Below are 14,510 nucleotides of genomic sequence, written 5' to 3' on the forward strand. Positions count from 1 at the left end.
ATATAGTAAAAATCAAAGTTAAAAGTGTACATCTTGAACATCATAGAGCAGTCGACTAGAAGTAGAAGACTACGGGCCTGAGAGAAGATGGCCTCCCTCGGGAAACATGGCCTAATTTCTCTTCTTTCCTTTTAATTTTGGGTTTCTTTCTTTTTCCTGAGGCCAGAATGCTAAAAGGTGGGGGAGAAACAAGCCGAACCCCCAAGGCATTAGCCTTCATTACTAAGCTTTGTAGCTCATTCCTATATTTGGGGGTTCCTTGTACGGATGAGGCTGGGCCTAGTTTCACTACGTTTATACCATAGAGGAAAACTCAAATTTCGTCTAGGAATAAGATTGAAACAAAAGTCAATTGTCAAGGGTAAAATTGTAACATTTAAAACTTGACTAAATGGAAACAAGACCCAAAACGCCTATAGACCAAAAAGGTATTTTCCTCTCAAAGGTTATATTATTTTAAATTTATATATATGATAAATAAATTAAAAATTTAGGTCATATTTACCAAATCGTAATGAAAATTTGTGTAATTATAATAAAATTCTATTGATGGATCAATTGTAATGAGCCTAAATCACAAATGTATCTGAATTGCTTTTGATCACGTTTACTTAGAATTATTAATTTTGTCACATTTACTATGACCATTACCATTACTTCTAAGGGTCAAACGGTAACGGTAACAGTAACAATAACAGTAAAAGTGTCAAAATTCATATTTTTTCCTTTGAGACAATAACAATAATGGTAATGGTAACGGTAATGATACAACGTAATTTGCATATGAAATTGGATTGAGCACGCGCTCTGCTCATCAATCAGTTTGTGTTTTTTTATTACAGATTTGGAAGTGGTCACCATGTGTCAATACGGATGCAGAACACAAGTAAACAACATTAAAAATAATCAAATGGACCATGTTTATTTTATGATAGACATATAAGTGCAAGAAGAGTGGAAGAAGAGAATTAGTTTGTGTTTTTTTATGATAGATGTCTATTCATGATATATGAGTGCAAGAAGAGAATTACTTAAAATGGTTAAATTGGGGCATAAATATTTCTGTTTTTAAAGAAAAAATCATTATATTTGCAAATGCACTTAATGTTGTTGCTATCAGACCATGTTTATTTTTTTTTGTAAACATAATCCATTGATGATAATTTGAACAGTTGTCTCATTTGATTATTTATGTTGTTGTATACCCAGTATTCTATAATCTTAATGAAATGTGAGTCCCATTATGAAATATATAATCAACAAATGTAACCCTATTACGAAGGAAAAGGTCATCAATCCAATTATGTTTAATTATTACGTGGGATCCACATTATTTTTTTTACTAACTTTTCATCATTTAACCTTTTCATTACACTTCCTTATGGAAATAAACGACATCAGTGGATTTTATATGATTGTGTTGGTGTGTAGTAAACACAATCAAAGGAATCCTCATCAATACGATTGGAGATCCAGTACAATTGATACATAGCGTAAACTATCACAATTGCGGCAATTTTGTTTACAAATTAGTAAATGTGGCTTTAATTTGACTTGTTGGGTTGTTACATGAAACTTTCCCTAGAAACTAATTAGAAAAGTCACTAGATATTTCGATAAGAAAAGTGACGTGTAATGTGTGATTCAAGAGAAGTTCATATAAAGAGGATGTATATGTCTTAATCAATTAAGTTATATGTTCAAATGGTTTGATGATAAAAAATGAATAAAACAAGAAGTATTGAGATAATTTTAAGACAAGAGAACCACTATCTCCTTATTAAGCAAACAAATAGCTGATCTAAAAATAGCTTGATCTCTTCCTACCATTACAAAGACTGCTCACCCTATCCAGCTAATATATAGGTCAAATTCTTGCATCACTATCATCCATTTTTAAGAAATTGAATATAATATGATTATCACAAAAATTAGAGAAGAAAATCCAACAATGAATCACATCTAGACTCCCTCACACATTATAGTCTTTGATACAAACACCTTTAAAATGGCATGGCAATCTTAGATGCCTTTGGTCATGTGACTTCCACATGTACAATCAACTCAAAGATCATTCTTACATTTGAATATGAGCTAGAGGAAGGTCAAGGAGTGGGGACTTTCTTTGATTGATCAACTAAATTGGAAGAGAAAAACTAGTTGTTTACCCAAGGCTTGAAATAATATACACAAGTTTATTGATCAATCAAATTTGCTTGTTTTTTTATAAGCTTGCAACCAATTCCATGGATTATAAAAGGGGACTCACAATTCACTAGAGCTCAAAAGAGGGAGAAACACTCATTCAAAATTCTACATCATTCAACCTTACTTTTACAAATGAAGAAAATTTGGCTTATAAATGCCAACATATGAAAACCCTAATGTGCTTATGAAAGATTAAAAATTTAAAAGTAACCTAATGACTATTACAAACAAATAAAGACTAAAAAGGGGTTTGGGCCAAGTGTGATGAACTTATAGAAGGTAGCCACAGTCAATTGGAGATGCACATAGATGACATAAAGAAAATCAATGTCGATAAATTTATACTCTTATATGCTTAAAAAATGAGTTTATTGTATTTTACTCTCAAAATTGATTCAAAGTCAAATGTATGATATGTGCCATATATTGACTTTGTACAACTTGTGTTTGGCATATCCATTGTGCTATCAAATGTCAAATAGTTTTTTTTTTTCCGTTCAATTTTATCCTTTTTTTAAAAAAAAATTTTAATTCTTGTTTTGGGTTGTCAAGAGTGAGCATTTAAATAAAATGGGCTAGTGGGATAAGGGTGACCTTTCATAAGATAAGCCCACTGATATAGCCTAGAATGAATAGCCGTCAACTGTTACAAAAGGAAATAATTACACCCGTAAATACAAGACAATTGTTACAAAATATACAGCTAAACAAATCTCCATTAATCGCCCCCTTTTATCACTTACAAACCTATGACAGTCCAACAGGTAAAGGAACCCCTATGAATGCACCTTCTGGTCAGAGATGACCATGGAATCCCCCAAGTATAAACAGACATCACGCCCAATCTCATCTAACAACGACCTATCTCTCTATATGATACATATCCAAAGACACCAACAAATGAATGATTTCAACAATCCAAACATGCAACTGGATGAAGGAAAACAAATTACCCGCCATCAAGAAAATGAATCAAATCAAGATATACAAAAACGATGGCAAGAACTTGACTGAATGTTTGGCTCGGTGAGAAAAATGGTTGGAGCAGCAGCAGCAGCAGAATGCAGACCAGAGGAGCTTTGCTTGCTCATCTTGAAATTATATAGCCAATCATCACTGCCACTGAGATGCCTCGAAGTATTTTGATGTCCATTTCCATAACTTAACAACCAGCTGCCTTTAGGAAGTTATCATATGGGCTCGAGGATGGTAGTTGAATGAGGTGGGGATAATATTGGTACTCAGTTGCACAAAGTGCTGGATAAGTGTTAATGGATGAATTGCAGTACATAGGTACATCTGAGTCAACAAAAGGGTTGCCACTCTGCATTTCAGTGAATTTCAAAGTCAGATTTTACAAGAAAGGGATAGCAATAATGATAGACCCGAGTATATTTAAATATAAACGGTAACCACAATACAAGATAAACCAACTTATTTGAGGTACTTGAACCTTCTCCTCTCGAGATAACACTTAAGCCCTAAATCACTCACCAAAATATTGCCTATCTTCTCTATTCTCTTTATAGATTTATAACAAATTCCATAACTCACTCTGTCTAATTTACTAATATATCCTTTATACTCTAATACACCCTAATACCATTCCTATCACATAAGAGCAGGTGGACACACTTAAGCATACATGAGCTGTTGTCAGTCTATGAAAGCAGGCAGATAAAGGTTCCAAAATACGTGCCAAGAGAATAATAAGATCTCAATTTCAATAAGAATTATTCCATTTTAATTTTTCTCCATATCAAGTATTGATTTTGATCAGAAGCCAGGAGTATGTTAGAAAGTACCTTATTTACAGCGAAGTGAACATGGCGTTGCGAAGGCTCTTCTTTGCGCAGATTGTCATCATCATGAGTGGATGCTCTAACTGAATTTTCATTAGTTGGTTGAGTAATGAAATTGGATATTTTTTGCTGCTTTTCTTCTGAAAGAGCCTCACAATTTCCAGCCATTTCTTTGTAAGGCATGTTTGTGGGTAAGGCCCCTGAAAACCTTCCAACTTGATTTGTTATATCGGATATCTGTGTCATAGATTGTTAATAGGAAGATACATTAGTTAAACCATAAAGATAACGGATAGCAAGCATTTGCATTCCCATCTTTCAAGATGAATCGATTCAGAAAATAATAGGTTAGACAAAAAATATCTTCCCACTCATGCTTATACTTCTGCAAACATCAATCACTTCGAAAATGTTGGAAGAAATTTAAAAATATATCACGGCAAAGAATTAATTTGAACCACCGTAGCAGATCACAGAACCCTTAATGGAATAAACGAAGGATAACTAAACTCGAGCCTTCTTACTTTTTATTATATTATTTTATTTCAGAAAATCAAGCTTTTCATAAGCATTTCCTTGAATTCAACCAGATAAACTACCAACTATAATGTCAGGAATTGCATGAAAAAATGTATATATCTTTTCATTGTATACTGCATACTGAACCCTGAGAGGTTTGTTGATTATTTATTATATTTCCAGAACATTTTTACTTTTCTCGCAATAAGTAAATTACATTCTTGATTCTATTACCCTTTTCCTCCAATTTGGACACTTGATTCTGTAGTTTAAATCTTCGTAAATTTTGAATAAATTTTGAGACTATAGAAAACAAGATTTTGTTGTCTTTGTGAATGTTCATCTTATATGTTCGCTACAAATGGATATGATCACATGTGCAAAGTTTAGCTACTTACCAAATTCAAAAGTTCATCAGCACTCATAAGACTTGGACCTTCTGGGACCTTCTCTACCTCAAGATCATTTTGACTTTGAGGTTCGTCGTTTATATTGTCATTATCCATTGAAAATAAGGGATCAACCTACAAAATACACCAAAATGTAAATCGAAGTCCATAACTTGAATATCGTTGGAAATCTTAGACACATGAGATGAATGAAATGTAATGAACCGGGTTAGAAGTTTCATCATTCTTTGGTCCACATTGATAAATTTCTCTTGGTGTGACAAAAAATTGAGTTCCTAATGGGCAAGTATCGTCTGGCAAAAAATCTTGAAGCAACTGCTCTCTAATAGAAGATAACACATTCTGCTTTAAAGAACACAACAATTCGTTACAATTATTAGAATTGGAAATTATAGCAATCAATTTTGTGGTATACTAAAATAAATTATTATTTGCAGTAAAAAAGTAATGCTTACTTCTGACATATTATGCAATGTCTGCAAAATTAGTTTAGCAAATGACTCTTTAGATTGGCTGTCACTTGTATCAACAACTGAAAGTGACTTCACGGCAGCTTCATTGTCTTCCTTAGATCCATAATCTGGTCTGGGATGGTCTTGTCCTAAATTAGCAACTTGTAACTTGCAATCATCAACCAACCGTAGAAATGGGTCAACCTGTTAAAAGTAAAAATCAGTAGAAGAAATTTACTCATGAAACCTAAAACCTTAATTTTATTTGAAATCCAAAATAAGATCAAGGAGAACCTACTTATATATCCAGTAAAGAGATGTCAAACTAGAAGGTAGACACACTAGTACTACACATGAATTAGAGTAGCAACAAAAAATTTTGCACGTACTACTTCACTAGTAAGGGCAACTTTAGCACGAGGAGCAAGAGGCACGATGTTGTAGGCTTTTGCCGTGAAGATGATCATCGATGTTGCCAACGTAAAAAGGGACCTACGAAGTGATGGTTGCAATTGTCCTGCAATTTGAAAAAGTTCGTTTTAGTTGTAGAGATGACGTAATGAAGGCCCATCCAAAGGGTCGTATGACTACTTGACTAGTAATGAAAAATAACTTTTCGTCATAATATATTTGGAATATTATCTTCGTTTTTACACTTTTTACATCCATTTTCACACTTTTAGTCACTGAAGTGTTACCCTGCCAGCTCAACCCACTTGATTATTAATCAACCTAACACTCATATATTGATTAAATAAACCAAATCACTTATTTAATCAGTCAAAGAAAAAGTTTGTTTATTTATTATTATTCATTTTTTTGTTACAAAGACATGGAAATCACCATTATTTCTACAATGAACCCACATCTAGGTTGCATCAGGTTTTTTATGAGGCCAAATTTCTAGATTCAAATCAAGATGATAAGCCATTATAGGACCTTAAAGTAAAAGTAATATAAGATAGAAAAAGCTTACAACTTATTGCCTCAAGGGTTTACCACATAATTTCTAGGTAGAGCAAAACTGGGTTCGTTATCACAAATTTTTCACAGCACGACAGGATTATAAATCTGGCAAGATATCAGAAACAGTAGATATGAAATCTAATTTTAATAACTTAGAATGGTCTCTACCTCCAGCCAGGGAAATGCTCCGCAAGGAAAATGCTAGCTGGAAACTTCGAATGAGCGTCTCATGGCTGGAGTTCTATCAACACAGAGTATATCACAAGGACAATTATAAAAGGATATTCATCTACCGGTACTGGACAAATAATCAAGCAAATTGACAGTAATGCAAACTGACCAATAACCATAAGCTAAGCTAAGGTCTTAATATAACATGTTCCCATCAGAACTTTGTTACAGTTCACCAGAACTAGAACTAAGATTTCAATTCTCTCCATCACAGTCAGAAGCTGAGCTGAGTTCTTATATGAATTTTAAATATGATAAACTATGAAAAAGTCTACTTCTCCACCATAAGTTTCCTTCTCAATTCAGAGCAAATCCAGCATATCTCCATTTAAAACTCGTGCCTAACAGTTTAAACCCATTCATCGGTACTTGATGCAAATTATCCTGGACTGTAAAATTTATATAATCATGAAAAATCTAATTATTATCCCAAATAAAAAATATAAAAGGAGCATGCAATTTTTGACAAATTCGTTTGAAGAATATTACCAGCTGATGCAAAATAGTAAATGGTATCCATATCATTATCAAGACATATATTTACTTTACATGATCAGAAATTATGAGTATCTTGTAATTGACTACCCTAGGTATCTGTAAGACTATTACTTACTTTCTATATGTAATTTTATATCTCTAGCATACCATAGCCATAAAAATGATTGACGCTATCATAGCTGTCAAAATGGTAGTCAACACTAAAAGAAGGGAAAATGAAAGGAAAAAAAAGAGTTCACAACTTAACGTTAGGAACCAAAGAATAAGAGATAAATATGACCTGACAGGAAATCTAGACTACGTCCCTCAGGACTTGCCCAAAATATATACTAATTCCATATAGTGATTGAACTAACTATAAACTAACTATAATGATTTTACCTTAGTCCGAGCAAATAGCAACACAAGGCAATACGTATGAGCAATTGCTTCATAGTTTTCAGGTTTATTGAGAGGAGAGATAGATTGTGCCCATATTGATGAGAGAAGATTGGTAATCTGGCGGCTGCTAAGCCTAAGGAACGTTGTCTGAAGTTTTAATTCAACAAAATGATAATATTAGACCATGAGGAAACAGTAATAGAGGAATACCTTAATGTAACAATAATAAACAACAAATACATACCTGTTCCTTTTCTGAACTTCCCAAAGGTTTCTCATCAGTAACTGTACTAGGTGTAGATTTTTTCATACTAGCAGACTTTTTCATACTATAAGCTCGGCTGTAACTAGACTTCAGTCTATTCATCATAGTATTATTGTTGATCTTTGGCTCTTCCTCTTCTTCTATAATTGAAGCTGGAACTGAAATTGATGGATCCTTCTTCACCGTGTGAACCCGACTGTAACTTGACTTTAGTCTGCTAAAAATGGAGTCACCTTCAACTTTTGTAGGCTGTTGAATTATAGGTTTTTCGTCCACCTTTTGAAAGATGTTCTCTTGTGCAGAATGAGGCTCAACTTTCACTTTCTGAAAAAGTGCCGCTGAAGAGGAGAACACTGACACAGTTCTTGAGAGTGTCCTTAGAAGATGAGTAGGCTTTGCAGAGTGGGGTACAGAAGCATGAGGACGTGGGCAGACAGATGATGGAACAAGAACAACAGAAAATATGCGGTGAGCACCAACCCTAGTTTCATGGTCTGAGCAGACCATTGCCAGTAGTAATTGATGGAATAATGCCTCTGGAAAGGCCTGCAAAACATTTTAAGTTTAAAAGGGCTGGGGTAGAGATCGGTGATGAAAAAAAGGTGGAGAATAAGATTGAACCACAATCTTCAAGAATTTAGGGGAGAAGAAAAAGATTAGACGCTCTTGCCTTGTCTTGATACACAAGATTTGGTATTGATGCCACAATCTGGGCTGTACGGTACACAGTAGAAATTAATGTTCTAGACATTACAGGAATATTTGACAAGTTTTCTAGCATGGCAGCCATCATGTCTAGAATAAGACCGGCATCTCCAACCTAAGCCATTGAATGAAATCAACACAAAATCCACAACAATGTTAACAAGTTATAAGGTTATAAGAAGTAAAATTAATTTGAAAAGATTTCATAGGGATTCATAGTGTGCATGCAGAAGTCAAACGAAACGACACGTGATCTTTATGACTGTATTACATGTAAATTTACAATGGAACGACCTGCTCTTTTATATGAAAACTGCTATCTATATAATAGGAACAAATTACTTACATCCGCATACATAAATCCTACATCAAAATGATTGAGAGCATCTCGAGAAGCACAAATGAAAGCAAAATTACCTTTCGCGACAATTCTACAAGACATGCATCAACTGATGCTTGGTGTTTTCGGTTCCACTCGACAACTTCCGCTCCCAAGTTACCATCATCAAGGGAGCAATGTATACTTTTTCGAAGATGTCTCATCATATCACCTAGTGCACCGATTATGGCCACTGATGGTTGGGCATTTGTCTGCTGAGCAAGGGAGGTGGCAATATTAACAATGTCAATTTGCATGGTAGGGTTTTTCAGAACATTCTTGTGATCAAGGTGCTTGATTAAAATTGCAAGCATAAAGTGTGAGTTGTGCCCTGTATGAGAAAAAATAAACATGAAAATCACTGGTACAATTATAGAAATATAAGAAGTCGGAAGTAGTAGTTTAGATCTCAGAGGCTAAAACTCTTAAAAATTTTAGAGGAAAACAATACCCAAATTCTCCATTATTATTTGCATATCCAACAAGACAGAAAGACCAAGCCCAAGTTCTGGAGACCAAAGATTGCCAGTATCAAAATAACGGAAGAAAGATTCCAAGACACGTCGTATAGTAGTAGCTTCCTTAGCCAACTTAGCAATGTTATGTAGGCAAACCCTTGACCAAAATTCTGGATTCTTTGCATCTTCTCTGTTACATAAAAGAATGATATCACTTGAAAAGTTGATACAAATATAATTATGTGGTTCCAAGACATGAACTTACAGAGATACATTAATTTCCCCCTTTTCGGTTACTATCATCCTCCATGAAGACACCCTTGTCAAGTGTTCTTGCAGATGGGGAACTACTTCAGCACTTGCATCCTGAGTATCTTGCCCGTCGTGGGAAGGAGCAGTGGAAGTACTTTTAAGGTCTCCATAATTATCCAACACGACAGAGATAACCTAAAATTTTTTATGAAAGTTTATACCACCAACATAAGAAATAATACTAAGCAGACAAGTAAAATATCTAAAATAAACAAGAGATCAGCATACTTCTCACAGCCCACGACTATAAGGATTACCTACAGCATTAATCTTCTTAAAAAGGAGAGTAAATCCAGGGTTTAGTGTGTGCGAGGGGGGGTTTACATGTAGTCTTAACCACTAAAGTATTCATATACTTCCTCATGGTTATAAATATAACCATTAAAGTCTTAAACTTGCAGAGGAAGACCTAGCAGAAACAAAATACGGAGGAAAATTTAAATAACCAACGGTAAAAGGGCTGGCAATAGTTCCAGAAACTAAAGTGAGAAAATGATAATGATGTGATAAATGCAAAGCAACTTACATTGTCAAATTCTGCTGATATATTGGAAAATTCACCCATAAACCAAACCTGCAGATGAAACACTCATAAGAAATTATTTCCGGACTAAAAAGAAAGCAAATAGCATTCTCCAACAGAAACAGTCTTTTTTTTCTTTGAGAAGAAATGTTTCATTGAATAAATGAAATAAGGAGAGACCCCAAGTACCAATAGCTGATTACAAAAGAGATTTCCAGTTTGTAACTAAATAGCCAAGATTAAAATTCTTAAAAGAGTGCCTAGTGTTGCACCAATACAACTTAGTAGACAACAGCAACAGTTGCACCAAAAAAAATGAACCGATGTCTCAAATGTCATTGTAATTTGACCATGAAAGAAAGCGGATACAACAGCAAAAACAGGTACATAAAAGAGATATATTTATATACAAAATGCAATTTAAAAAGTGAAAAGGCACATGAGAAGAGCAGACTTTGGAAAGGAAAACTTAGTTCAGGATAACAATTTATTTTTGGGTATTCTCAGCAATATGTTCTCATGGTGTCTCAATAATATGTTCTTACGTTGGCAATTCTGGTTCAATGCCCCTCCCTCCCCCTAGTGAAGGTGATGGATTTGCTGCCATTTGAACAGACCAAAAATCCAATTCTTGTAGCAATTAAAAGATGTGTAATTTTCTTTTAGTACGTAAGTGTATTTGTGCTAATATTTAATTAATCTGCCGACTCATTTCATCAACCGCAGAGAAGTTGCCCCAAAGGTTATGTATGCAACCCAAATTTTCATTTTGATGATTTCACTCAATTAAATTGGGACATATTTTAACAGGATTAGTTTTGCGCCTGATTATGGAAAGTAGTTTTCCATTCTTCAATTCATAAAATTTTGGAGGGAAACAGGGATTTCTCCTTCCTGTGTATGCTACTAGAATTTTCTTAAGAAATTCTCTGTAACTGTGTTGGTTGATACACAGTTAGCCTGGGTTCGTACCACATGCTTCATTAAAAACAAATTATCAATAAAAGAATTGTTGATATACACCTGTTTCCATAATCTTATGGTTACTAAGAGATTGAAAGGCCAACACATAAAGTACGTGCATAAAGATAAAATACATAGTAATACGTCCAAATAAACTTTAGTGCAGATTACCATAGCTGAGAGGGCTTGAAGGCTAGCAGAACGCATCTGTTTTTCTCTCCCTTCCTCCCCTAATTCTTGGGCTAGAAGGCAAAGTTTGGGAATCATTCCATCTAAGTTAAACATATAGGTACTGTCCCTCTGCACAGTTATAAATGTACATAAATATAAGGAACTTTACAAGGAATGAGTGTAAATTAATTCATCACAACCTTCCAAAAGTAGACAAAAAAGTTCTTTTTTTAGAGACAATTTCATTGATAAATGAAATAAGATGAGAAGTCCTAAACCAAACAACATTACGAAAAGCAAGCATACCATTTGGTAATCCTTACCTGGTTATTAACAAAATCAAAGAGGGCTTGACATCCTAAAATTCGCATTTCATCATGACGTGCTTGATCCAGTAGAATGTGGATGATGCCAAGCAAACTACTCGCAAATAGAGGCCTGCAATAGTTATTTATGCCAATTACAACTTTCAAATACATGTAAGTAGTATATTTTCAGGTTAGGACATCAAAGATGAATAAGCATGCTTAATATCCACCGGCCAATTCTCCACAAATCACAAATGGTTTCCAGAAAATTTATTCTGAAGAAAAATAACTTAATTTACAGTCTCATATGGCTTAAAAGTTACCATGGTTTACAAAATTTAGCTATTTAATTTCATTTTACATATGAATCACAACATTTTAATAAAGAAGTGAAATTACGAAAATCGATTGATTTGAAATCCATTGATAAGGAAAAGACCTGCCAAGAACACACTCAAGATCATTAACAAATGCAGAAGATTCATACATATACATCATCCACTATCAATCTATATCATAAAAATGGGAGCCCGAGTATCAAAATAATTTAATCAAAATTCATTGTGAAACAAACTTTAAAAGACCAGTGATGACTGAGATGTAAGCACGTATTAGTAACTTGCACCACTCAACCAAATTTAGCTTTCCTGGTGCTAGTTTATAGCCTTCTCACAGAAAGATCCAGGAAAATGGTATTGATATTCAAAGATTTAACTTCCATTACAAAATTAAATAAGGAACTCACATTTGCTCTTTACAAGAAAATAACAGCTTTCTGTAGATACATATGATGACTTTAACAGAGTGCAATTGCTCGTTTCTCAATTCCTTGTAAAATCTCTGCTCAAGATAAGTTGTGATCTGCAAAAAGAATATAAAAAATTCACGGAAGAAAAAATTATTAAGAGGAAAAATTAACATACTATAAATACAAATCATGAAAGTACTATGGCCTCCATACCTGAGGGACCAAGCAATGAATATATCATAATGACAAACAGCCGAAGCATCCAAAAAAGTTTAAACTATAGAAGATTGCACCAAATAAAATGCTTGACCTCTGATATTGGGAATCAAATTTTAATGGGAAGAAAGGCAAAACTAGCGTATTCAACTCAAGCGTTTAACAAGGCTAAGTAAACAGTAGAATTGCTACCAAGCATCATCATATAAGGACAAAAAAGAAGCTTGAATTTGACAACTAAGTTTCCGACAGACCTTCTAATTATCAACTCTTCTATCATAGACTTCTCAAGGAAAAAATAAAAAAATAGAAGGACAGAGAAATCTGCCATGCTTGATTTATGTCAATATAGTTCAGCACCGTCCTTCATAACCTCCTTGTCAATAGCAGTTCAATCTATATAGCAATTGCTACACATTATCTTTGGCTCTAGATATGTGAGATGAATATTAACAAAAAATAAATTATAATAAAAAGAATTTTACAAAATAATCCAAGAACGGGGTTCCGACATATTAATGACAATAACCGCACCTTGGGAACCCGAAAAGGGTTTTTCGATGCATATTCACATAATTTACCAATCTTCCTGTCATTAGGTTCTTCTTCCTGCCATAACATGAAAAGAAGGTTGAATATCAGAAGCTTAAATAGCATAAGTCCAACCCAACATTCCCCTTGAAAATGAGCAACGATAACATAAAATATACAGCCATCTAAACAGGAAGAAAAAAAAGATAAAGATAAAAATTAAAAAAAAAACCCCAACCAACCAAACAAGCTTCAATTCCCTTCACCAACAAACATGGCAACTGAAAAATGGATAGAGAAAGAAAAGAAGCAGAACCTGAGAGCGAGGGAAGATATCAGCAAGCAGCTTCTTGTAGCGCTTGATTGGCTGCCTAGACCTGGTACTCAAAGCAGGACAAAAGAAACAGAGAGTACCACAAACAGGCAACACTTGGCGCGAAACCATTTCCCGTTAGCAGGAGAAGGAAATCCCAAAAATCCCGTTAAACAACCAAATACATTCGGTAGGGAGGTTGATTGGGATTGGGGAAAACGCTGCAAGCTCCGGGAGGAGGACCCGATCGAGATGAGAATGAATAAACCCTTGCCCTCGGAAAATGGTGAGAAGGGATTGGCGTCCGGTTCCGGTATGTGAGCGCGAGAGCACCGGATCTCCGAGACCTCCACCGAAACAAAAATGGAGGACAACAAAATGATTATATACCTTCATCTTCCACATCGCCTCCATTTTCGGCTATTTGATCTCCTGGTTCTTGGCTTTTCGCAAAATGCCCTACAACTCGCATTCTCATTCTCCTCTTTCCAACTGCCAAATTAGGTACCCTTATTTTCCCGCTTCTTCTACTTTCCTCCTTTTTCATTTTTATATCTTATTATTTTCCATATTACTTTCCTATTTATTTTTAGCACCAAAATAGGATGAAGTTAAAAAAATATAGTGTTTTTTCAAATTATTGATAAAAATGGGGTATATGAGAAAATACTTTTAAAAATAGGTGGGAGTGGAAAGTATTGACAAAAGTAGGGTAGTAAAATCGTGTGCACGATACACGATTACCATTTGAAAAAATTGTGTACGGGGTACACGATTAAAGTTTAATCCAGTCAGCAACACGTCGACTGACTTGATTGACCGGTCGCATGGAGACTCGTGGACTTAGTCCACGATTTTTTTCTTTTAAAAAAAAATAGATTGACTAATTATTTCTTTTTAATCGGAGATGTACAACAATATTAAGACTTTAGGGTCGGGTCCACAAATTTCTTCATTATTGAACTTAATTATATATTTAATCTACTATGAAAACATAATTATTCTGTACTTATATTAAAAAAAAATGTCATGATATTAAAGAAGATTTACAATTAGTTCTTTAATTTGAAAATATAAGTTTACATGAAATTTAAAGACGACCCCCTAGCCCTTACCCCATATGGGGCTGTCTTCATGTCCCTCTAAATTAG

General features: G+C 34.3%; 1 protein-coding gene across 1 annotated transcript; it reads right to left on the minus strand.

Moving 5' to 3' along the window:
* Nucleotides 1–2,852: 2,852 nt before the first annotated feature.
* Nucleotides 2,853–13,884, minus strand: LOC120083348 (protein SEMI-ROLLED LEAF 2-like). The gene is made up of 19 exons (XM_039039074.2): nt 13,363–13,884; nt 13,050–13,124; nt 12,297–12,412; nt 11,567–11,681; nt 11,244–11,372; nt 10,113–10,160; nt 9,540–9,721; nt 9,268–9,464; nt 8,855–9,147; nt 8,403–8,552; nt 7,712–8,278; nt 7,468–7,614; nt 6,526–6,598; nt 5,781–5,908; nt 5,395–5,595; nt 5,144–5,281; nt 4,928–5,053; nt 4,014–4,247; nt 2,853–3,532 (listed from the first exon to the last, which is right to left on the minus strand). Exons 1-19 carry the CDS (start codon nt 13,489–13,491, stop codon nt 3,371–3,373), a joined length of 3,210 nt encoding a protein of 1,069 aa, XP_038895002.1. The 5' UTR covers nt 13,492–13,884; the 3' UTR covers nt 2,853–3,370.
* Nucleotides 13,885–14,510: the final 626 nt, after the last annotated feature.

Source organism: Benincasa hispida, chromosome 8 (genome assembly GCF_027475165.1).
Source record: "Benincasa hispida cultivar pf3 chromosome 8, pf3_genome.v1.1, whole genome shotgun sequence".
Taxonomy (NCBI): domain Eukaryota; kingdom Viridiplantae; phylum Streptophyta; class Magnoliopsida; order Cucurbitales; family Cucurbitaceae; genus Benincasa; species Benincasa hispida.

Bases quoted from the DNA above. Each gene is read 5' to 3' on its own strand.
- LOC120083348 (XM_039039074.2), bottom strand. From the start codon at position 13,491: ATGGTTTCGCGCCAAGTGTTGCCTGTTTGTGGTACTCTCTGTTTCTTT. The intron at 5,282-5,394 runs GTAAGCATTACT...TCTTTAAAGCAG, and splicing joins CATTGCATAATATGTCAGAA to AATGTGTTATCTTCTATTAG. The intron at 5,054-5,143 runs GTTCATTACATT...TGTATTTTGTAG, and splicing joins ATGATGAAACTTCTAACCCG to GTTGATCCCTTATTTTCAAT.